Source organism: Macaca nemestrina, chromosome 4 (assembly GCF_043159975.1).
Source record: "Macaca nemestrina isolate mMacNem1 chromosome 4, mMacNem.hap1, whole genome shotgun sequence".
NCBI classification, from domain to species: domain Eukaryota; kingdom Metazoa; phylum Chordata; class Mammalia; order Primates; family Cercopithecidae; genus Macaca; species Macaca nemestrina.
Window position 1 is genome coordinate 11,824,468 of NC_092128.1, and position 25,256 is coordinate 11,849,723.

Consider the following 25,256-nt stretch of genomic DNA (forward strand, 5'->3'; position numbering starts at 1 on the left):
CACATATACCATCGGTGCTGAATTCACACAAATGATCCTAAAATATGTTTTGGGTTCATCAATTTGCATCATACCAAAAGTGGCAGTTCAACAGAGTTTTAACCTTTCAATGGACCAAACACATGTATGACACTTTTAGTCGAATAACAAACCATTGTCTCTCAGTTCATCATATCTCCTATATTTTGGTTTGTGATGCTGGGTATGAGGCTCTGAAATTTACACTACTCCTTTACCAGCCGGCTCTGCATTAGACTCTATGATACAAGTACTGGAGGAAGACTGTAAGGCATGAGGAAAAAGTAAGGACTTGCTCCTGTTGCATTTCCTATTCTTTCCAGTGTTGCCACAAAAAATGGTCCTTTAATCCATGCACCTACGAAATGGTACCAGTAGCATTTGGTGACCATTTCCAGATTTTTTTCCCACACACTGAGATACATTAGCACACATGCCAGGCACCTGTACTCAGAGGTCTGATCTAAGCTCCTCAGCATGCCTCTTCCAATCTCTTAGGGTATCAGCACAAGCTGGGCAACATTGCCTTCTCAGTGGCACCTTTCCCCACTAATACACGTACTAGTACTACATAGGCTTAGTTTTACATAATACATACTATCTACTATCACCCATACAAATTGTAGAATACACTAATATAAGCATTAACATGTTATTCATGTTAAAATATAATACATGTCATATATTATGCTTAATTGTGTACAATATTGTCTCATGAATATTCTTTACCAATAGCTGTTCTTCCATTTCTATAGGGCATTGAATCTTTCATTGTAAACAGTGCATTCTATTAATTTCATCCCTGCCAACATTCATATCAGTTATGCAGAAGTCTGGGTACCAGTTCTCCAGAAGGCCTCCTCCAAATGTCTATGTTCTAAAAGTTCAAACTCTTCCCCTTTGTTCCTTCAGTAACTACGCTACCTGCTGTCTTGGTTTATTAGTGCTACTATAACAAAATAGCATAGAGGGGGTGGCTTATAAACAACAGATACTGATTTCTCACAGTTAGGAAGGCTGAGAAGTCCCAGATCAAGGCACTGGTAGGTTCAGTGTCTGGTGAGGGACCACTTCTTCGTGGATACCTGTCTTCTCACTGTGTCCTCACATGGCAGAAGAAGGCTTAAAGGAGATCTCTGAGGTCTCTCTTTCATAAGGGCACTAAGATCGCTCATGAGGGCTTTGCCCTCTATACCTAATCACCTTGCAAAGTCTTCATCTCCAAATACTCGCACCTGGGCGGTTAGGGTTTCAACATGGCTTTTGGCAGGGAGGGCGAGTGGTGGGGAGAAACACTCAGACCTTCGCAGCTGTGGTGCTCCAGTGTTCCTATTGAGCCTCTTTAGTCTCCCGATGTCTTTTTAGCCGTTTCTCTCTCTATTAAAATAACTGGGTGGTTTCCACTTTCCTGACTGGCCTCTGACTAATTACAACAATATATAATGAATCCAAGACATAATCTAACTATATGTTTTTCTTTCATTTTTTTTTTTTTTTTTTTTTTGAGACGGTGTCTCGCTCTGTCGCCCAGGCTGGAGTGAGTGGCGCGATGTCGGCTCACTGCAAGCTCCGCCTCCCGGGTTCCCGCCATTCTCCTGCCTCAGCCTCCCAAGTAGCTGGGACTACAGGCGCCACCACGCCCGGCTAATTTTTTGTATTTTTAGTAGAGACGGGGTTTCACCGTGTTAGCCAGGATAGTCTCGATCTCCTGACCTTGTGATCCACCCGTCTCCGCCTCCCAAAGTGCTGGGATTACAGGCCTGAGCCACCACACCCAGCCTCTTTTTTTTTTTCTATCAGAAACCATTTCAGAGAAATATTTACCTATACTTCAAGTACTTTAAACATTCAATGATTAGTAGTTTGAAACCTTCTTGGAGACAAGGATAATTTTAGAAGTTGCTGATTTCAGTTCAATATCGTTTAGGGGGTGGCAGTTGAAAACAGAACTCTCCATTTGGGTGTGCTATGTGCATTTCGTTTCAATTTGTGAGAAGTGGTCACGAGAGCCGCAATGCCTGGCCTGAGAAATAGGACAGACTGTCATTTCTTAGAGACTAGAACGCACTAAAATTAATATGTAAAATAGAAGATGATTTAAAAGTCAGCAAATATTATCTATCAGTGTGTACAATTGCTTATGATAAATAAGTAAATTTAAAATGTTTTTAAATTTGAGGTAAAAATCCATACTTCCTTTAAACAGTACTCAATTCAGAAAAGATTAAAAGTACTCATAATTTTGTATAACCTACTGGATCATTCCATTGTCAAGCATACACTGTCTTTAACTGAAAAAAAAAAAAAAATCCTAAATTTCCCATCCTGCTACTCATTTCTTTTATGTCCAATGTCTCACACGAAATGGTTATACTCTCTGTCTCTAATTCCTCTGATCTTGCTTATTCTCGTTTTCAATTAAAACCACTTTATCCGGGTTTCACCTTTACCACTCCATAGAAACCGCTTTATCTTATCAATGTCATTATGAATGTTATTACATCTAGTGGATTTTTTTTTTTTTTTTGGCATCTTAGTAGTATCAGATCTTCTCCTTGATGTAATTTCTTTACCTCCTGACACTGTACTTTCTTAGAAGAGCAATCCTTGGTTCTTCTCCTTCTCCTACACAGCATATCCAGTCCATCAGGGAATTGCCTTCAACTTATACTCCGAATCCAACCGCTTCTCGACACTTCAACTCTTCTTCTACTACCACACAATCAGCTCTCAACTGGATTTAGCAGCTCTCTGTTTCTATTCCTGGATTCGAAAATCTACCTTTTAACACAGAGTCAGAATGAACTTTTACAACGTGAAACAGATTATATCACTTCTATGCTCAAAACTTTAGTTGCTTCCAATTTCATGAAGAGTGAAAGTCAGCGTTTTCAAGGTGGATTTTCGTGTGCACAGCCTTACATGCGCTGTTCACTGCATTATGTTTCTTCTGTTACTACTCTCTCATCGTTCACTTTTTGTTCAGGAAACATTTACTCTTTGCTGTGCTTCAAACACTTAAGGTGGGCTCCTACCCTTGGTCCTTAGCTTTGGCTTTTCTCTCTGCCTGCAATGTTTTTCCCCCAGATACCCACTTAGCTAACTCCCTCATCTGTTTGAAATGGATTTATCATCTTTGTTATAAGGTTTATGCTGATATGTTTTGCACTGTTTAGGGTCCTGCCCATCTACTCTCCAAATCCCTCTTATTGGATTCCTTTCTTTTCCATGGTATTTTCACTTGTCATCTTCTAATATTCTATATCATCTCTACATACTTTATTTATATATTACAATTGTAAGCTATGTTTGTCTACTTCTACAACAGTTTAAGCTCTCTATAGTTCAGAAAGCTTTTTATTCCTCAATTTATATTACATGCCCAGAACACAGTAGGCTTAACATAGAGAAATATTTAGTAAATATTTGTTATATGAGTGTAGAAACTTATGTAACCACTCAGTCTCCATGAAAAGTCTCTGCTTCCCTCAAATGATGTCCCTTTTTTTTTTTAATGGAGGAGACAGTAGCATACCTGTCTTTATGATTTTCTTCCTAAATGCCTTTCCTTCTTCACCCAGCTGAATTGTAGAAGTACTCCAGAGCTCTACTCTGATTCCCACTGATCTGCTTGTTCTCAATTTGTAAAGCCAGCATGGACCAATGGAAAAAGCCCAGCAATGAAAATCAGACTTACTATACTTTGGATCATGTCAGTGCATAGCCGTATAATCCTGGGCTGGTATCAACATCTGATCCTCAATTTTCCCATTTTAAATATACAGTGAATATTCTGATCTGTAAGATTTCTTTTGATTCTAATTTTTTATGACTTTAAGCATAATTTAAACACAATGTTTAAAGTATATATTTGTCTAATAAGAAGGCGTTCTAAACTGGTTGTTTTACCATCAAATCTAATAATGTTTTAAAACACATGTGATAAGCTAAATGTTCATTTAATCAGTTATCTCCTCAACTATACTGTAAACATATGACTTGAGATTTTGATTATTATCCTTTTCGTTTCCATACTACCAAGATCAGTACCAATAACATAATAACAACAAGAAGTCTAATACTTGTAAGAGCCAGTTACCCTCCTAAATCATTTTACACTTAATTCTTATAGCTAGCCTAGGAGTCAGATACTATTTTTATCCTCATTATACCATTTTACAAAGGAAAAGCCTGTGGTGTACAGAGATTAAGTATAGTTGGTAGGCATTTAAGTAGATTTGAACTCAGGCATTCATGTTCTAGAGTCTATGTAATTACCCACCACAACCTACTGCTCCTAATTTATTACTCAATATATTTTAATTATTCAGGCAAGCAGAAGGCAGAGAACAGAACCAATGAATTGTTAGGTGCTTTTCTGATTATAACATTTTTGAATATGACTAGACAATTATGTAGTTTCCGGAAACAGATTAAATCCCCTATGTACATGAGTGATTGTCTTTGCTATAAATTGCTTAGGCTGGGTATTGGCTATGTCAGCATTGCTGTAATTATCAAATTCAAAACACACATACCATTTACCACTGGTAAAGTACAAGATAGCACATTTTTTCCATAACTAGATCAGGGAAAAGGAATTTGGATGCAAAAGTACATTCAATCTTAGCAATTAACAAGCAAGGCTTCCCAAAGACAATTCCATTTCCACATTAGTGCATGAAAGCCAAAGATAGACCCAGCTGCTCTTCCCAGCTCTGTGCTGTGGTTGCGACTGTTGGGGAGCAGTAAAAACATATTGGAGTAACACATTAAAAAAATCCCTAAAAAGAACTATCCTTTTTTGGACTCACAAACAAAACAGGCTGCCAAATACATGTTAAATAAAAATTATGTTTTACGTGTACAATGTTTTTTTTTTTTTTTTTAGTTTTGGCTTTACCCTTTAGAAAAAGCTTTCCATAAAATTATTGGCAAAGAAACAAAACAATTATGTTTACACAGGTGAAAGTGAAGAATGGAAATACTAAACTTAAGGCCATTAAATTAGACTTTTGCCTGAATGGCTCAAAGAATATATGAACATTTGCATTGTCATCTTTAAGTTATTTCTAGGGATTAGCTGAAAAAAAAGTATAGTTTATATTTAGTTATATTTGGCTATTTGTTTTATTCAATAGCTTGCGTGCTAGATATATACGACTTTACTGTCATTTTGTTGGCCTATTTCTCACTCCTTTTTTCACAGCCTAATCTTACAAAAGATTAATTATTCTCATGCTTATCATTCCCCTTATACCAGTTCCCTCTTAGGGTTGGATTTACTTAACATTTTCCCTGGCTTTGGAACGTTTGCCACTTCATTGTTTTTCACTAGCATAGGGTACTAGAAAGTACAGGAGTTTAAAAATAAAGTCAAATTCATTTCAAGTACCAACTCTGCCTCTGTAAAACTTGGATACTCTCACATATCCATGGCTATCGTCATAGATAAAACTATGAGAATTTGTGTGACCTTTTAAGCTTTGGCCTTCTCTTTACAAAAGGATGATCATATGTGTTTCACCATTTGTTGTGACAATTATGTGAATTAAAATACATCAAGCACCTCTTAGTTACCATAGATTGCCCCTTAGTTGATGTTAGTTCTGAGCTTTCAATTTCTTGTTTTTCATTAAAAACATGCCTTGGCTGATATTTTATTTCTTTATAGACCTTTGGGGCTCTTTTTGGGTTTTGTCTGATCCTTCCATTTCCCCTCAATAGTCATTCCAAGTAGTTCCAGTTTATTTTCTTTATTATACAATCTGATTACTTACCTACTCTGTTGTTGTCTTGTTCTGTTTTTTGTACTTTCACCACTTTGAGCAGATTTCTCATAAGGAGTGAGGAGAAAGGAGTTGAACAAGGAGTAGACAATAAACAAACATTCATAATTCATAAGTATATAACAATATTTTTCAGTTTTCAAACAGCATTAGCCTAGGTTTTCTCTAGCTAGTGGAATTAGTATCTTTCCTATGTCTTCCATAAGATTAGTAAGCAGTAGATGTTGGAAAATAATTCTTATACTACTTACAATTCTGTCTTGCACTTAGTCAAGATCTAAGTTGTGAATTTCCTATTATGTAGTTGCCTGCTTAGGTTTATTACTTTTTTTTCTATTATTTTCTTTGTAATTCTCAACTATACTCAACTCTACATTTATTCTTTTAACAAAAGTTACAATACTGTTCTTAAGGAGCGCTCCTGTTAACTTTCAGTACTCTTTGAGTTTTTCTTATCTAATTGTCCATTCTCTTTCTTTTTGCTGGTTTTTCCTCCTCTTACCAAATTTTGAAAGATGAAGCTCCTGGAGACTCGGCTTGGAATTCTTTCCTCTTCTCTGTTTATCTGTTCTTGCTTAGTAAATAAACTATGGCTTCCAATACCAACATCATCCACATGCTGATAACATCAGCCTTGACTCTTCTCTGACCTCCAGACTCACATCCTTAACTGACAACTTGACTTGTCCTCCTAAATAGGGAGCAGACATCTAAAACGTGACAGGTCCACAACAGGACTGGATTCTCTCCAAACTCTTTGCATTCTTTTCCATATCAGCTAAAGGGGCAGTTATCTATAAATCAAGTAAGGAACCTACAATTCAGTCTTGATTCCTACCTTTCTTTCACACTCTGCATACACCTATTGCCAAGTTGTGGTAGTTATACTTTTAACTATTTCTCACATCTTCCAACTTCTCTTCATATACATGGCTATCATCATAGATAAAACTATGATTACTTATTCCTGGATTATTCAATACTTTCTGCCTTACCTCATTTTCCCTGTTCTCACCTCTCACTCCACAATCTATATTACCCTCTAGTCTATCTATCTATCTATCCATCCATCCATCCATGTATATATCCACTATCCACATAGTAGATAGAAATCTGTCTATCCATCCATCTACCTATCCACTATCCACATATTAGATAAAGATATCTTTTTAAAATCGTATCATTCACTTCACTTAAAAGAAATCCACCAGTGGGTTTCCATTCTAATTTCTTACCATAGTTTATTATACCTTCCATAATCTGGCCTCTACCTACCTCTCCAAACTAATTTCTCTCTTTTTGTCCTTTCTTGTATTCATTGAATAAGGATGTGTTTATGAGAGGTGAAGCCAGCTGGAATTCCTGGGTCAACTGGGAACTTGGAGAACTTTTCTGTCTAGCTGGAGGATTGCAAATGCAACAATCAGCTTCCTGTAAAAACGCACCAATCAGCACTCTGTAAAAACGCACCAATCAGCACTCTGTGTCTAGTTAAAGGATTGTAAATGCACTAATCAGCACTCTTTAAATGGACCAATCAGCTCTCTGCAAAATGGACCAATCAGCAGGATGAAGGCAGGGCCAAATAAGGGAATAAAAGCTGGCCACCCCAGCCAGCAGCAGGAACCCACTCATGTCCCCTTCCATGCTGTGGAAGCTTTGTTCTTTCGCTCTTCGCAATAAATCTTGCTGCTGCTCACTCTTTGGGTCCACACTACCTTTAGGAGCTGTAACACTCACCACCAGGGTCCCCGGCTTCATTCCTGAAGTCGGCAAGACCACGAACCCACCGGGAGGAAGAAACTGGACACATCTGAACATCTGAAGGAACAAACTCCGGACACACCATCTTTAAGAACTGTGACACTCACCGCGAGGGTCTGCAGCTTCATCCTTGAAGTCAGCGAGACCAAGAACCCACTGGAAGGAACCAATTCCGGACATATTTACAAGTCATAGGACTTCTATATTTTACGTTTTTCCTATCCAAGCTTTACTTCTTCTTATCTTTTCTGTCTAAGCCTAAATCGAATACCCACTACTTTTTACCATATAGTGTTGCATGATTTCTTTATAGCTTTATTCTAATCTATAAATGTTTTATGTATTTATCTAGAACAGTGAGGGCACTCTGTTTATACCCTCAGTGCTTAATATATTAGGTATCCAAAATGAAAGACTCTGTGTGTGTGTGGGGGGGGGGGGTGTGTGTTTGCAATATTCAGGTATGAATCAAATCACAGAGATGAGATGATCGTCATGGAGGACTGTTACGTTTTTTCTCTCATTATATAATTTTTTCATCTCATTTGTTTATCTCACATGGTACTTGGTAATTTTTTTTTTTTTTTTGTAGCGATCAAAGAGCAAGTTAGTAAAGGTGGAGGAAGAAAGATTGTCCTCCTCTGTTGAGCAACTACAGAAAGGCAGTAGCATGTCAGGTGTCATCAGTAGCAAAACAAGAGGCCCACTTGGGAGCTGGTAATAGAAAGGAGGAACACATGATGAGGAGGAGGAACTCCTAAGCTGACTACGGGGAGAAGATGCAAGATCATCCTGAATATACTCCGTGCAGAGGAAGCTGAGCCATGGAAGGACAAAGGTGTTCAGTGCTCACTCTCCTTGCTCTATCATGCCTTCAGCTCTCTCCCACTTAGAGCTCTAAGGGACACACTTTTTGCTGAAAAGGAATCATTTATTGAATTAAATCATACAGGTTCTTTGTATATGTAATTGATGTACATTTGATTTTAAAAAGAAACTGTTTGCATTAGGTCACCTTAAAGCAGATTTATATACTGATATGGTTTGCTTGTATCCCCACCCAAATCTCATCTTGAATTGTAATCCCTATAATCCCCATGTGTCTAGGGACAGATCTGGTGGGAGGTGATTGGATCATGGGGGTCGGTTTCCCTCATGCTATTCTGGTGACAGTGAGTGAATTCTCATGAGATATGATGGCTTTATAAGGGGCTCTTTCCCCTTCGCTACTCACTCTCTTTCTCCTGCTGCCTTGTGAAAAGTTTGCTTCCCTTTCACCTTCTGCCATGATTGTAAGTTTCCTGAAGCCTCCCCAGCCATGTAGAATTGTGAGCCAATTAAACGTCTTTTCTTTATAAATTACCCAGTCTCAGGTATTTCTTCATAGCAGTGTGAAAATGGACTAATACACATATAATCATCAATTGTAGGAAAACAAGAAATTAAGTTTCTATGTGATCTCAACAGAAGTACTCTTTCCTTGATCATAAGAAAGTGTATTTTTTTAGAAAGTAAAGTGAATAAGTTTATAGAATTGCAAAACACTAAAGCACTTTAAGCAAAAACTCTTTATTTTTAAGAAAAAGGTACGATTTCTCATTTTCTATTCTTGGCATACATTTTAACTGTTTCCGATGAAACCCAAACCTCCTGAACCCATTTCGGTGTTATTCAAAATTTAAACTTCTTCTATATTTGGATTAAAATATCTGTTCACAAATGAGCTGTGCAAATGGATCACTTTTTTTTTTACTTCAAACTTTCTTTGAATAAATTAAACAGCATAACACCAACATTTCCTCTATAATCAACTGTGATACTAGCTATACATTTATAAACTGTTTTGTAGTCAAGCCAGAACAAGGAGTTACTTGTTCATAACACCCAGAAGAGCTATCTGAATGTCCGTTTTCACAAGAGCTTTCTCCATTGGTGGCATTTTATAATTGTAGGGACTATCCAGGTCATAGCCTGTGGTCTCCATGGGCCCCTGGCTCAGGACCATGGCCTCCTCCCAGATCTCAGCAAAGTGGAGCTGTTTGTCACTCTGCTCCACAGGCTAAGTGGCTTGCTGGGGCAAATGATGGGTGTCTCTTCAGAGCAGGGCATGGCTGACTGAGAAGGTGAGCAGAGGAGAGAGCCGGAAGAACAAGAAAGTGCAGAATGAGCCCCTAGGACACACTTCGCAGGCTAATACATGCTAGTTAAGGTTCTTTCCTCCTTTCAATCTTTTTCTCATGCTGTAATATAATTAAATTTTCAAAACACCTGAACCTAATATTGGCAATCTGTTATGTTGACCGGTGTTGATAATTATCTGCTGCCTCATGTCAAACTCACACAATGTTGCATAATTTATGTTTGCATCTACTAATGATAAAAATGGTAGGAACAAGTCATAGTGACGCAATGTACTAGAGAGTCAAATGTTTAGAAAAATAGAGCTTGACATCTGTAGAGAACAAATAACAAAATATGCCTTAGAATAGTACATAAAAGTGTGTACTGGGAGAACTCTCTTATCTTATGCTTTATTCTGATCATACCCATCATTGCTTTGAAATACAAAATTTCCACAAGGAAAGCAAAAGTGAAATCAAAGGAAGGAGTCTGGAATTTTTCAAAATATGTATGCTGGGAAAGGAAAACAGGAAACTATAACAACAGAGAGCAAAATGACAAAAGAGGAGAAAAGCTCTAAATAAACTCTAAATAAGCTCTAAATAAAGAAAAGCTCTAAATAAAGGGACCTCAGCAATCAGCTTGTCTATACTTGTTAACTTGTTTCTCAGTATGGGAGAAAATGGAAGTCCGTGGAGTGGGGTGGGGGTCTAGGCTTCTCCCTCTGGGACGCTCAGCTTCTGGAGTGCAACAGAGGAGTTCCTTCAGGTCGCGGTTGTCAACCTGCATGCTATTTATATTTGGCGACAAATAAACCTTTGTTTGGTGGGAGGTGCAGGTGGGTGGGTATTGTCCTGTGCTTTGCAAGATATTCAGTAGGATTCTGCCCTCTATTCATTGTGTGCCAGTAGCATCCTACCCCCCACTCTCCAGTTGTGACAACCGACAGTGTCTCCAGATATTGCCAAATATCCCCTGGGGGTCAAAATCACTCCTAGCCAAGAACCACCGCTTTAGAGGATTCTTCCCACAGTATTTCTTCTCCTTACTTGCCTGTATTATTTGTCATGGTTTTATTAAGATAACAAAAGGAAATTAGAAATGGTAGGAATTGGTATATTTTGTTGCTTAACAGTTAATATGCAAATGTTTGAGAAGAGGAATGAAAGAAATCAAACAATACAAGTTTTAGATGAGCTATAATTCTGACTTGTCTAATGTCATATCATCTTACTGATTTAATCTTTTCTATTCTAAATCGTTCAAACGTGGCAAATGGAGACATTATAGCACTCAATTAGAATTATTGAATTTTAAGGTTTTTTACTTCAAGATTAGAGGATTTTTTTAAAAGTATGCATGTACTCCTGCACACACCCACGTACTCACACAATACCTATCCGCCACACAGCATTGCTGAGAACCCACGCATATACCATAACGCAGCTCACATTCTTTAGATTTTTTTTTTCCAATATTGATGCCTATCGGCTATTGTACGTAATAAACTCATTGTGTATTACAAAACTTCTCTGGGCAGTAAAACAGTACACATAGAACACCCTCTTTTTCTTTCAGTTTCCTAATGGAAATAATTCTTTTAGAGACTATCAAGGGTTTATTTCCTTCATCAAGCTTTTTTATGAACAAACCATTTGCTATGTATGCTGATGGCACTGATTATCCTGCATGAAATAGGATACAGTAGTTTCTTGGAGAAAAAAAGAGTAGAAACACACCTGCCAACAGATCTACATGTGATCCAGATTTCACATTTCCCTATAGAATATTGCATTATAAAGAATATGTGGTAAAAGTGGAGAATTTATTAGCTCTATTCTGTCAACCATAGCTGAATAGAGTGTGCTGGAAGTATAGTAAGCATATGCTGTATGGTCTTAGCTGAACCTAAGATAAAAGTGCTGGCGTCAGGATGGAAGTATGGTGGGGGTGAAATTTACTTCTCCATGTTCATACATAATGTCTCCTATAAAGTTACTCTAAAGTTTGTTTTGTTGTTTGGTTTTCTAAACAATAATCTTATTGCTTGGAGTTTTCAAATAGAAGACTTCAGAGACAACATGATTTAATCATCAGTAGATGCCATTTCTGTTAACAAAGCAAGTCAGACTAGACTCCTACAATAAATGGACAGTCTCTGTTTTAAGCAAGTGTAGAACTGACTAGAGATCCGAGATCTTAAGTAGAAGGTACAAAAAAAATTTATTCTCTTAGTTTTCCCTGGAGTTAATCATGTCAAATGCATTCCCAAGCCTGAAGCAAAGAATAAAACTAAATTAATTTTAATCATGCACATTTATTTTTTGTATTCTGTGTGAAATAAAATAAATACAAAGGGAATATGACTAATTTCAAGGCTTTACTTCATGTCATGCTCCTGAGAATACATTTTTTGGCAAATATAAACACGCTTTCATTTTATTCATGAAATAGTTTACTCAGTACAGCTCTAGGCTTTAATATCTTCAAAAAAAATCTCTTCTTAGTATAAAAGTATAGAATTAAAATTTAAGTCCTGATCAATTTCACACACATTAGCCTCCCACAGTGAAGCAATTATTTCCTTTGAGATATTTGCTACTCTCCTTTTATAATGAATTTGGTTTACATAAACTGATGAAGATAACAGAATTGTAAAGTTTCAGTTTATAACATCTTGGTATCAGTACATTAAAAAAATCAGTCAACTGGATATTTAGAAACATGCCACAAGTAAGATATTGTGCTAAGGAAGCTCAGAGGTAGACAAAGGAAGAGTGGGATTATCTTTCTTAAAAAAACTTTAGAAGATTAAACATTTTCGAACAGAGTAATCAAATATCTGAACAATATATTAAATCGTGTCAGACAAATGTAAACAATAAGAATAATTTAAAATTTTAAAGGATTTGAGATTGCCATGGAATTAGTACTCAGGCGTTTTGTGGAGGGCAGGTGAGACCATCTTTAAAACTTGGGGGTTCAAGAAAGATTGTTGAATGGGAACATGACTCAATGGAAGCAGTCATTTTGAAATTGTAATCAGGAGGAAATGTGTGGAATTGACTTGTTTAGAGAGGTAGGAGACAGAGAGAAGAGCAAGGAAACTGCACCAGTCTAGTTGTAAATCAAACCAAAAAAGCAAAGATGAAAGTATTGATTGCCTATTTCCTGACATATGAGTGGTGTTAGGAGTACAGATATGAGGGAGACATAATAGTGGAGGAGTATGTGATTTAATATGTAACAAAAAATGGTTGTTATTCAAGATACAAGGTGCTATACTAGAGGATGGAAGATTGTTCCCTGGGGATTGAGGAAGGAAAGCATACTAAAATTGGACAATAAATGATAAGTGGCAGCTTGCCAGGATGGAATATAGAGAAGGAAATCCTTGTCAGGGAGTGGAAGGTAGTCACTGTGATGCAAAGTAGGAGAAATGAGGCCAAACGCTCCAGCGGAGCATAGTTGGTACATGTTCTTGTGTGGCATGCTAAGAAATCAGGACTTATTCTTTAGTAATGGGAAACTAGTGAATTATCTTCCTTGTGTTTTAGAAATAGAAATTGGATAATACGGGAGAAAAATTAGAAAAATAAGGGAGATTACTTAAAATGCACCTGTGAGAACCTCAAATGGACATGTAAAGGACATCATTGATGTTAGGTTCTGCCTTCAACAAATATTTCAGATGTGTCATATTCAACAGTACCTGATCCTGTGTGATCATGTAACACCAAAGTGTTTCATGAATATGAGAGGTAGTGGCCAAGGGTAGTGACTTTAGATTCAAAGGTGCTGGGCTCTTTTTAAAGCTCTTCTCTTCACTAGCTGAAGGAGCCCTGGTGAGTTACTCATGTCTATTCCTGTGTTTTGTTTTGTTTTGTTTTTTAATCTATGAAATGCGGATGATAATGTCTTTCATCTCGTGGAGTTGTTGCAAGCATTAAATGGCTTAAAACAGTTGTGTGCATTATGTTTGTTTTAACAGTGACTGGAACAGAGAAAGAACTCAATCCATAATAGCCAGTGGGCAATCTGGCTCCAGAGTCCATGCTCATAACCACTATACCCTAACAAATAGGTCTGCGATTGAAATAAACACCCTTTTTGGCAATAAGATGACCTTGATTAGGTTTTCAAGGTATGAGTTTTTGAATTAGGGTAAAGAGATAATGGATGAATGAGACACTTTAAAAGAAGGGTAGTGATCGGTAAATCTTTGCATGTATCAGGAAAAGATAAAAGGCAAAATTTGATTTTTCCCAACGTTTTGAACTCCAGTCACCAGAAGAATGACTTTACCATTTGTATACATGAGATAGAAAGGTTTCTCAATAATGCAGGACCTAACTTATGAGGTTATTGGAACCATAGCAAGATAATTAATGCAAAGGCTTTAGCACAGTGACAGGTATAGTGTAAGCATTCAATAGCTATTCTCTATTATCACAGTTGTCATCATAATCTTAGGATTAGATGAGAGGCATATCTGGATGGCCCTGGAGTCTCATTCTTGCCAGGCTTTATAGCAGTACAGCAAGGAGCTAGCTCAGCAGATCTGAGGGAGCACAAAAGAGAAGTTGCCTGATATCTACCAATGAGATCCAGAGGCTCTCCTTTTCTAACAGGGCAACTTTTCTGGCCCTTGCCCCTAAAATTATGTACAACATTATAGATGCAGGTCTCTCGGTCCTAGGATCTTGGCCGCGGTGTTAGCTGACAAGCTGTGCTCAACCGAAGCTAAGATCTTAGGGGACTATGTGAACTTTACTACTTTTCTGCTTGTAGTTTTCCCCATTACACTATATGTTAGATTTGCATGCCAAGAAGCAATAGGAATTTGATGACAAAGATCACGGGGGTGGCTGAGATTTGGCACAGATGCACACAAGGATTGATAGCAGCAGTTGAGATTGGGAGGTAGTTAAAATTCATGCCCAAAAGGGGAAGCAATATTCATAGGCAAGAGGAAGTTACGACCTAGAATGATCAAGTCAACCATGTCAGGGTTAAAATAGCAGAGGATTGGAATGAGAGAAAGAGAGAATCCTGGGAAATGGGAGGTGAGCAGTACTCCAATATCCAGGCAGAGAACTGGCAGCAGGTTATATGTCTAGGGGTAACAATCTTGGCCTCTGGACAGAGGTTCAACAATAGAGATCCAATCTCGGAAAGATGCTCAGAAAGCCTGGAAGCACTAGAAGAAAGACTAGAAGTGATTGTAGAGAGAACAGACATCTAGGCAGGTTATCAGTATCTTTCAGAAAACATCAGAGTCTACCAAGCGCTACAGTAAGAATCTAGGCACAACTGTAATGATAAAATCGAATCATAGAGAATGAATGAAAGGAAAAAAGCACTGACTGGAGAGAAGAAAGACGACTCAGAAATAGTACTCAAGAAGAAATAGGACTCAGTTCGCAGAAGTAGGGTCTGTGCTCATGTTAGAAAAGCCTCAAGGGAAATATATCAGAATAAAGTAAGTCAGAAAATGTAGTTACGATTGCAGATGGGGCCATATCCACAATTATTTCCTGATACTATGTTTACCAAAGGGAACTACTTTCTAAGCATGTTGAGTGACTCTCCCAAAAATTTCTTGTGGAAAACCTGGATGAAGAAAGAAAAGAGACCAAGAAATATATGTGGCTAAACATGATATTGAGTCTCCAAAGGAGTCCTTCTTTCAGCTGATCCCAAGTCACTTTCAGAGGCTCACAGAATCTGCAGAATCCCTCCCCCAAGAAGGCTGATTTCCACATCTAGTTACAACCAAGCAACAGATAACCTAATGAGCCTACATTCTTCCCACATTACTTAAAAATTAAAGGTGGGGGAGGTAGGTGCTAGGCAATGATAGTATCTCACAGTCTGAATTTCCTGGTCAAGTTAATTATCCCTGGGAATTCTCAACATAAGGTTAATGGAGTAGGGAGTGGTGTGGGGAAGGTTCCAAACCAATGACTGCTTTGTGGTTTTTTCTGATTATGAAAGTACATCATCCCTGATTGTTTCATGCCAACACTACTTATTTTGTTAACTATTTGAAACAAAATTAGACACGCAATTGCAAAAACATCTAAAGTTGACTTAGATATATCTCTACTATGTAAATCCATATTGCTTAAATTTACCGATTACTCATTTATCCACTACAGAAGTTTCAACCTTACATGAAGTTTCAGCCCTTAACACTTAAATGAAAGATAAAGGGCCACTGTGTATATGTACTTCAAAATATCATTCTGTACATGATAAATACATACAATATTATCTGTTAACTGAGAAAAATACTGGCTTTTCAGCAAAGTTATTTTGCTTCTATGTCCTCCCTGTTCTTGTCTTAGAAGCATCTTCAACTACATGCATATATTAATTTTGGAGTTCCTGGGCTATGTTCTTTGCTATTCTTTCACAATTCATTTTTATTGTCTTAGTATCAACTAGTGAAATCTGATTTGTTTTCTCTTTATTTGTACAGTAAGCTGAAGCTTTTGAAACATGGTCTGGTTCTCATTGGCACCTTTTCCCTCCATTTTATCCATCAAAGTTACTAAAATTTTATGGTCTTCTTGCAATTTTAAAAAGTTATTATACACAGATACACCCAACATGTTTTATTCATCTTCCCTGAAAAAGGCATAGAACATTTTAAAAGGCTCAGAAATCTTGTAGAAACTAGAATGGAAATGGTGTCCTGGAGTGTGGTTACAAATTAAAATGTCCCTTTTGCTTTCTAAAGAATAAGTCAATACCTAACATCATACAACTCTCCCCGAGTCCTTTTTTTTCTTTCATTGTGCACTGCAATGCTTCTATTGATGTAACATGTACACCAGCATTCACTGCAGTATAAGTAAAGGTAGATTTCCACTCAGTTTGCATGATGATGGTACAGCCACACTGGGAATTGACATACAATAAAAAGTCAGTTGTGCGAAGCTACCCAGGAGCAACATAGCATTCACTCAAATGCCTTTTACTGGGTACCATGTGGCTCTCCCAGCAAGTCTATTTGTGAATTCTGGGGAATAAAATCAGCAAAATGTGTTGTAGATATGTCCAAGGATATCTTATTTCTATGTATCTATTTAATGTCTAGAACTCAGATCTTTATTTATCTCACTTTTGGGATCCACTAAACAATAGAATCTATTCCTTTCCAGCTCAGTTCTAGGCTCCTAATTAAAATGAGTACAGTGCTCTATGAATTAGAATTTCTTAGGCTCTGTTTTCCCCCAAAGAATACAGAGCCATGTTTTATCTTTTGGATCTTAAGATGATGGATTTGCGTTTACTGGAAATTTTTAGATATCTACAAGTCCATCAAAAAGTACAAAAATCTAAAAATTACTTTTTAGCCACGTATTTTGTAGAAGTATGGTGTATGTAGATTATTTGTGAATAAAGTGATGATTTATTTATTTATTCAATGTATTATTTTATTGAGAAAAAGGAATATGTTGTTACCTGATAGCTAGCAATAGTTTTAAGGGACAATGTTTTTATCTATCTATCTATTTATCTGTCTATCTGCCAATCATTTATCTACTTATCTAGCCAGTTATTTACCCAGGTTGAAAAATAGTTTTAAAATTACATAGATGGTGTGGAATTTGTTCAAAATGAGTTACGAATATTTTCAAATAAACATTATAGACACAACCCCAAATTTCTGCACCTGACTATAAAATGCTCCATTTGTATGTAAATGCAATTGAAATTCTGTTGAAGCTTATTATTTAAGGTAAAACTTTTAAGAAATTGACTGTACATGTTTCTAAGTAAGGAAATTAGAATTTTTAAATTGATATAACTTATGCTATTTAATTTCCATTTGTAACATTGCTAACTAAGCCTCATACTTTTCAGAAATATCATTTTATCATCAATTGTTTTGTAGCATATTGTTTTTGATTTCTAAAAACAATTGTTATTCACTGTAGAAAGTACAGATATTAGAGAAAACACATTAAAAAGTTAGTATAATGAACTGATAACCCACCAATTAGAGATAATCACTATTAGTATTATTTATTTCATTATAATTTGGAATGAAATAAAATTCCTATATTTATAATAATGACATTGAAGTCATAGTCTACTTAAGTTTTTATTAAAATTTTTATTCATAGCATTATATTTTACCATATTATTAAATTCTATAATGACATAATAGTATTCCACATAAAAATACACATTTTAAAATCACCTGTCCATTTTCAGTAGTTTGTTTTCAATTACTTTTGTTATTGTATATATGTTGTGATAAATATCTCTGGGTGCTTCTTTATTTTCTTAGAATCAGAAAAACTTTAATAGATCAAAGGGAAGTAACATCTTTTAAGGCTTCTAATAAATATGGTTTAAACTTGAATTAAAAAATTTATCTTGCTAAATAAGTCTCTAATTATTTCACTGTAAAACATAATAAAACAAATCTCTCAAATTATTTGTAGTAATGCCTAAACATTTAGTTTCTGAGTTACAAGAATTTAAGACAATTTGAAATAATATCAGTATAGAACTGAATATAATTTTTCAGTAAACAACTAAAACATCAAAAATTGTATTTCAAATGAGATCTTTTTTCTTACATGATGAAAAGGATACCTCATGGGGCAAGTTTATCACTGAACTTTGGAAAATGGTATAAATTAATTTTTTAAAGAAATATTAATATGCTGGCTACATTTCCACATGTTCATAAAGTTAAGAGCAGAGATATTTTAATTGCTTAGAATAGACACTACTAGGACTGTTCCCAAATATATTTGCCCAGATTGAACTGGGAACTATTTCCCAGCATGCTCCCAGCCACACACTGAACCAAGAAAACTCCCCACTCCTCCCGGGACACACCCAATGGAACACAACGATTTACAAAGGAGATTTTACTAACAAGCAAAGTGAATAAAACAACTCACAAGAGATTTCCTTTGGAGATGAAAATACAAACACAGATGATCTTTTCTGATTACATATTTCTGAGACAGTGTGGACACTGAACAGCCATTTGAAAATTGAAGCAATACCTACATTAACAGAACAAGGAGGTTCCAGTACTTGAGTATAAGAAAACAGATAACTTAGGACAGGACATATTCTGAATCACTTTTTGGAAAGGCTTTGTTTATCCATGGAGAGAAGTTAACCTTTTTCCGATAAGTGAGAGAGAATATTAAGATAAATCACTTTCTCACCACTATAATCAATGCCGAATCACATGGTATTACCTTGTTAATATCGGCATGCGACAACTGAGTATTGTTCTAAATATCTGTTTGTATTTAGTGGCATAAAATTGAGTCATTTTGAAATAAAAACTTACTTCAAAAGGTAGGTAGGTTTTATTTGTTTGTTTGTTTTCTTTTGCTATAATTCAAATAGTAATGTACATGATTGCTTCTTTTTACTACCTTTATAATATTATAATACTGTTCCCATAAGACAAACTTAGTTTTCCAATATAGAGTGATGGAGCTAATACTTCCAGGCAACTAAAACTTTAAAAAATTCCAAAACTTCAAATAAGAAAAAGAATGTAGGTCAGGTCAGTGTTTTCCAAACTGTATTTAGGACACAAAATTATTACAGTGGGTCATGATCTTTTTTTTTTTAAGAAAAAAGTGAGAGAAGAGAAAATATCACAATTATCATAGTGTATCTAAAATAGCAAGGTAAGTTTTATTTCACTGAACTTTGTGTCAGGAGATTTTGAGTACGACATAAAATATTTTCTTACTGTACTTTGATCAAAATTATTTGAAAAACATGGTTCTAGGTCCACCTTCCCCAGGGTTTTGAATTTTAAGTTAAAATGAAAATTATGCCCAGAATGAACAGCTATTATTCATTAGAACCTTTTTGCACATGTTTAATTTTCTTTTATCATTTATGCCTAGTTAAAAGTAATGCATAAATATGTACTACTCATAAATCAGTAACTGCTGTCCTAAAGAAAGTGATATAGTGGGATAAAATCAAGGCATTTTGAAATAAAAACTTATTTCAAAATGTAGGTAGGGTTTTTTGTTGTTGTTGTTGTTGGTTGTTTGTTTGTTTTTGGCTATCCATCAGAAAAAGCTGATGTTGCAACTTGGAAAATATTTTTATGGTAAGATAACCCACTCCATAAATCCAAGACTATTGAGTTTAACTGAATTTTGTAATTCAAGTCTACTGTTGATTACTAATGAGACTCTTGAAGACAGTAATCACAAGTTGGAAAGAAAGATGCAAAGACAGGGTGAACAACATATTAAACATTCTTTTACTTGTAAGATGTATTTAATATTTTAAATTAATTCCCAAAGAACAGTGTTGACCAAGATGGGAAAAAAGGTTTTTGATCCAACTGGGTTACGTTCATCCTGGACCATGGAACTTACTAAATAAAAACCAAGTTACCAGTATATATTACCAGTATCTGAGAGTCTCTATATTACCTTCTCAGTGCACTACTTTATGTGTGTACACCAAAATCTTATCACTGGTTATTTTTCTTTTCTAGATTTTCTGCATTTTCTAAATTCTTTCAATCAAAATATTTAACCAAAGGAGAAATGGACTGACATTCTTCAATGCTCATGCTGATAAGAGTAGAGTAGCTGTGATACAGATACATTTCCCTTTGTTAAAGCAAACATTAGAATCTTGAGTTAACTGTTTTCTCAGTGTTGCCACTTTACTGAATTATTTAGACATTTAATTGAATTTGATAAAATACATTAAAAGACAGAGGAAATTATCTCCTATGGTTTCCATATGTACTTGTAGATTGAATGAATGAATATAAAATATAACTTTTTAAAATGGTTGAATTTTCTTTTTTCCTCAACTAATCTTTCTCAAATTGAGCACTTAGTTTCCACTGTGCAGGTATGTTTTTGTGTGTGTATGTGTGTGTGTGTATGTGTGTATATATATAAAATGCTTGAAGCAGTAAGGTATTTGTACTGGATTATACAATACTATGGAAATCTTTAGATTTCATATCATTTTCAATTAATTTGCACAGATTCTTGGCTAAATTGACAAAAAAAACTTCAGTCCATTTTTATCATCTTTAAGCAAATCTATTAAGGTGAATTAATTGTCATGTATTGGATTCCCTTGTTCATTCTATCTTTAATTTTCAAAATAAACACCGCTTAAATTAGGTGAGAGCATCCTGGAGTACTAAATTATACCAAATCAAATTAATACATGTTTATTGACCACTAGGGTTAGTATCTTATTCTTTCAAATATATTGGCTCCTGTTACATGGAAACCTACCAACAAATTGGGTCTGCTTAGAGACTGCAAGGAGAGAGGCCTTCATACTAATATTTTTATGTTTAGTCATCAGAAAATAATCACTAATCATAACAATATAATGTGGGAGTTTTTCAACTGTGGCAAACATTTGCTTTTGTTTTTGTTTTTTCTGTTTTTCTGGTCTCTCCAGATATTTTCGATTTGCTGTAAATCTCCCTAGGTATACTTGTAAAAGAACGCAGTGATAAAATATGACTAGACATTCAAGGAAAAAGCAAAACTAATAAGCAGAAAAGGAGAAAGTGAATATCTAGGTATTTCCCAATAGCTTTTGAGTTCACTAATTTAGGCGCATCTCTGACATAACAGTTCCTTGTGGCTTCCTCGAATCCTTTCCAGCAATAGATCATACATTCAGGCCATACACAAACATAAAGCCTATTTTACAAGAAAATATGTGTTCTATATCAGGGGATATTCTGTTAGTTCAAAGGGGTCAGAGTATTGAACTCAACAAATATGGGAGCGCACTTCTTACAGGTAGTATTCTATAGGCTAGAGACAGAAGAAAAAGGAGCATGGAGTCTAGAGGGGAAATGAGAGGGACAAAAATCATAGTGTGTGAAACTGTGTCAGGGATATGCATGGGGTGCCATGAGTGTATATGGCATATTCAGAAATCAGAGTCCATGGTCACCCAATTAAGCTCTCTGTCATGACTCCTTTCAGTATCTGTTACATCTGTACTAAGTGTTCAGTAAATGTTAGTTTTCTCCATATCTCCCATTTCTAAGTAGTTCTTCACTATCTATATATATCCATACACATACACACACACACACACACACACACACACACACACACATATATACGTAGTATGACTGTTGCAAAGACTATCCCAAGAAAAATAGATGAAAACAGTTACTATTTATCAGTCCAATATTGAGACTAATTTTTCTTTGTTTATAACATCTCAATTTACAATATCACCTTTCTTTGTACTGTATTTATCAAAGAACATTCCAAGGTTGTGAAGTCTATTCAAATAACAAGAATATTACCTAAGCTTCCACTTGTCATATCACTACAAAGCCAAATTTAAAATTATCCTATTTTTGGCTAAGCCAGTCTTCCATCAGTTGATACACAAATCTTGTCATTCTACCTCATATTCGTTTTTATTTTCTTTTCCAACCATTCACATAATTTTAGCAAGATCATTTTGAAGTTCTGATTCCAGCAGTGTAATATTCCATAAAGTTAAAATTTGTATAATCCTGTTACTAATAGTAAAAGGTACATGAATGTTCATAAAGAGAAAATATACCAGATACCATCGTGTTTTTAAAATAAACATTCTTTGTTTTCAAATATAAATTATTCACTTAAAAGAACAGCAATTTCTCTATTAAAATAAACTAGCATTGGTAAGGAATAGATTTTGCTTTTCCAATCTCAACCAACTTTCTCCTTCGCCTATGCCTTGCTCTCTCAGCAACTTTCCAATTCAACTTGGAAAGTTGAATTTTCTTATTCAATCAGCACACACTGCAACCAAGTAAGTTTCTTGAAGACCTGAATTAGAACCTAATCCTGAGAATGTAACACCCCCAAAACCAAACCAAACTCCACATTAGCTTTGGAAATGGCAATCGAAGTTTCAGGAACAAATGTCAAATAGGCTTCACTGACCTGAGGAAATATCGATTTGACTCATCTTGGTCTGTGTGATGTTGATGTGAACACCCACTTTGCTTTCAGTGAGGTCAATCTCCACATTGCCCAAGTTATCCGCAAAGTGACTGAAGACCAGGAGACCGTTGGGGTTCCATGTCCTAAACTGGAAACTGACTGAGAACAGGTCCTGGTTAAGCCGTCCGGGTACCTCCAGGTAACTTGTAGCATTGAAAAAGACAGGCACTGTATAGGGTTCCACACAAGAGAAGCTCAAATTTCCCTGTAAAATAGAAAGACAGGCTCTGAGGAAAACACAGAATGAAATAAACATCCATGTAAGACCATTGATGAAGGTATAGTTCTACAAGTTTTGAAGCACAGCCCGAGCCTAAGTGAAATTCACATGCAGCAGCAGTGCATAGATTCAGTGACTGGATGCACCACCATGGATCTACTTGGAGTGTAAGACCTACTATTGAGCAGCAGTTGGCTGTCTATAACAAGCAGCTTCCACCATGGGATTGACAGCCAGACAGCCTGCTGTGATAGGCTGACGATGAGTTGTAAAGTGTGTATATGTGTTGTGGGTGTGAGTGTGAATCACGAGACTTTCTGAAGATAGCAAAGCTGCTGCTGGCCAAACAAGTCAGGTAGAGAGATGCTATGCCCTATTCTGGGGGGTAAATGCTGACATTAATTAACATAGTACTCTGGTCTCAGTGGGGACTATGGTCATATGTTTGTAATTTATGAAACTGATATTTTAGGGAAAATATTTTTGGATTGTTATCTATATACCTTGTATGTACACATATACATAGATAGATATTAAGTTTTCAGCATTAATGTAATTGTGGTTATTGGAGATTATTTTATTATCCAACTCAAAATTCCATTTAAATTCCCATGAAATGTGCTTATATTACAATGCATTAATTCCTGTGGAACTAGCAGTATAAATCGGCTAAATGGAAACAAATCTTGCAATAATTCAGGCTTTCCCCTTCTCTTCTATAACCTCCTTCTTGGTATAAACAAACAAACAAACAAAAAACAAAAAAAGCTTTATCATTCAGTTACACTAAATTTTATATTTCAGTGCCTAACTACATTCCCTTTACAGATCTAAAAATCTGTATTTGCTTCTAACTTCTTTTATCCTATCATAATATTTTAAGGAATGTAATTGGATGATATTTTCATTGTCTCTCTCTCTCTCTCTCTCTCTCCCCCCCATATATATATATGTATTTTTTTTAACAACACCTCATATATATATATATATATATATATATATATATATATATATATACATACACCAGATGCTGATGTCTTCCATTTTAGCACATTAACCATTAAATCTAAGGCAGGCTGTCTCTCTGAATTAATATTCAAATTAAATTTGCTCTGTACGTTCACAGATGATTATTTTTAAATGCTTGCTTTTACTGATGAAAAGAACTGCCTATGCATAATAACTGAGATTTTATAACTGACCACATACTTCTTTTGAGGGGATTGTCTCCCTAGCAAAATTAAAGATCCTGCCAGAGTAATGGTGCTGACTCTGGAGTCAGTGCATAATGAGGGAATGAGTGTGCTTGGGAGAAGAGGAGGTAGAATGAGCGCTGAGTCAGTTTCATTGAAATATCAGCACCCAACATCTTTGAAAGTAAATTTCTTATATAAACACTTGCCTTTGTAGGGTTGCTTGCAAAATGTCCTATTCGTCTCTATCCCATCTAAGATTTTCTGTATTGTTAAAATAAAATGTAATTATAGAGCATAATCAAACTCACATATTATGAATTCATAATCTTTTTTTATTCTTTTATTTTTGGGGGGACAGAGTCTCAGTCTGTTGCCCAGGCTGGAGTGTAGTAGTTCAATCATGGCTCACTGCAGCCTAAAAGTTCTGGGCTCAAGTGATCCTCCTACCTCAGCTTCTCAAGTAGCTGGGGCCACATGCATGCACCACCATGCCCAGCTAATTTTTAATTCAATTTAATTTATTTTTGAATTTTAATTTTCTTAACTTGTTGTAGAGACATGGTCTCACTATGTTGCCCAGGCTGGTCTCAAACTCCCGGACTCCAGTGATCCTCCTGCCTTGGCTTCCCAAAGTGTTGGGATTACAGGAGCAACCCACCATGCCCGGCTATAAATCTGTAATTTATATCTCCTACTCATAAAATAAAATAAAAGCTATTTTTCTCATAAAATGAGGTTTTTTTCCATGTTAAACCTCAATGTTTTCATCTACAAAATGTTTGTATCCTTCTTGTAGTATTGTTCTCAGATCATCCTAAATGTAAAATATAACTTGCCTAGGACACTACCTGTTGCCCATAAATGGAGCTATTATCATTTTTCCATGTAGTCAATATACTTTATGAGAAAATTTAATCAAAGTTCAAGTTTTAATTTCTAGTATAAATTTATGATTACTTTAAGGAAATTATTTATTAAATAATCATTTGCCTTAAGTTATTGTTTTAAACTTTCTCATATCCAACCCAAACTGTTTATTTGTTCAGGGATTTTCACTTGTCAAGTCATTTGATGAAACCCTAGGCTCAAATCTGAGGCAATGAGACCATCAGAGCTCTTTTAGAGCGGAGTG

The 25,256-nt window shown here is 35.7% G+C and overlaps 1 protein-coding gene and 1 long non-coding RNA gene across 2 annotated transcripts in view; both read right to left on the bottom strand.

Moving 5' to 3' along the window:
* LOC105474842 (contactin associated protein 2) overlaps positions 1-25,256 on the bottom strand; it is a 2,256,224-nt gene that overhangs the window by 1,254,643 nt on the left and 976,325 nt on the right. The window contains exon 8 of the mRNA XM_011729645.2: positions 22,649-22,913. Coding sequence (XP_011727947.2) covers positions 22,649-22,913 — 265 coding nt within the window. The remainder of the gene's footprint in view (positions 1-22,648; positions 22,914-25,256) is intronic.
* Positions 1,490-17,683, bottom strand: LOC105474841 (uncharacterized). Its single transcript, XR_982977.2, has 2 exons — positions 7,083-17,683; positions 1,490-6,498 (listed from the first exon to the last, which is right to left on the bottom strand). It is a non-coding gene; the product is annotated as an uncharacterized lncRNA (long non-coding RNA).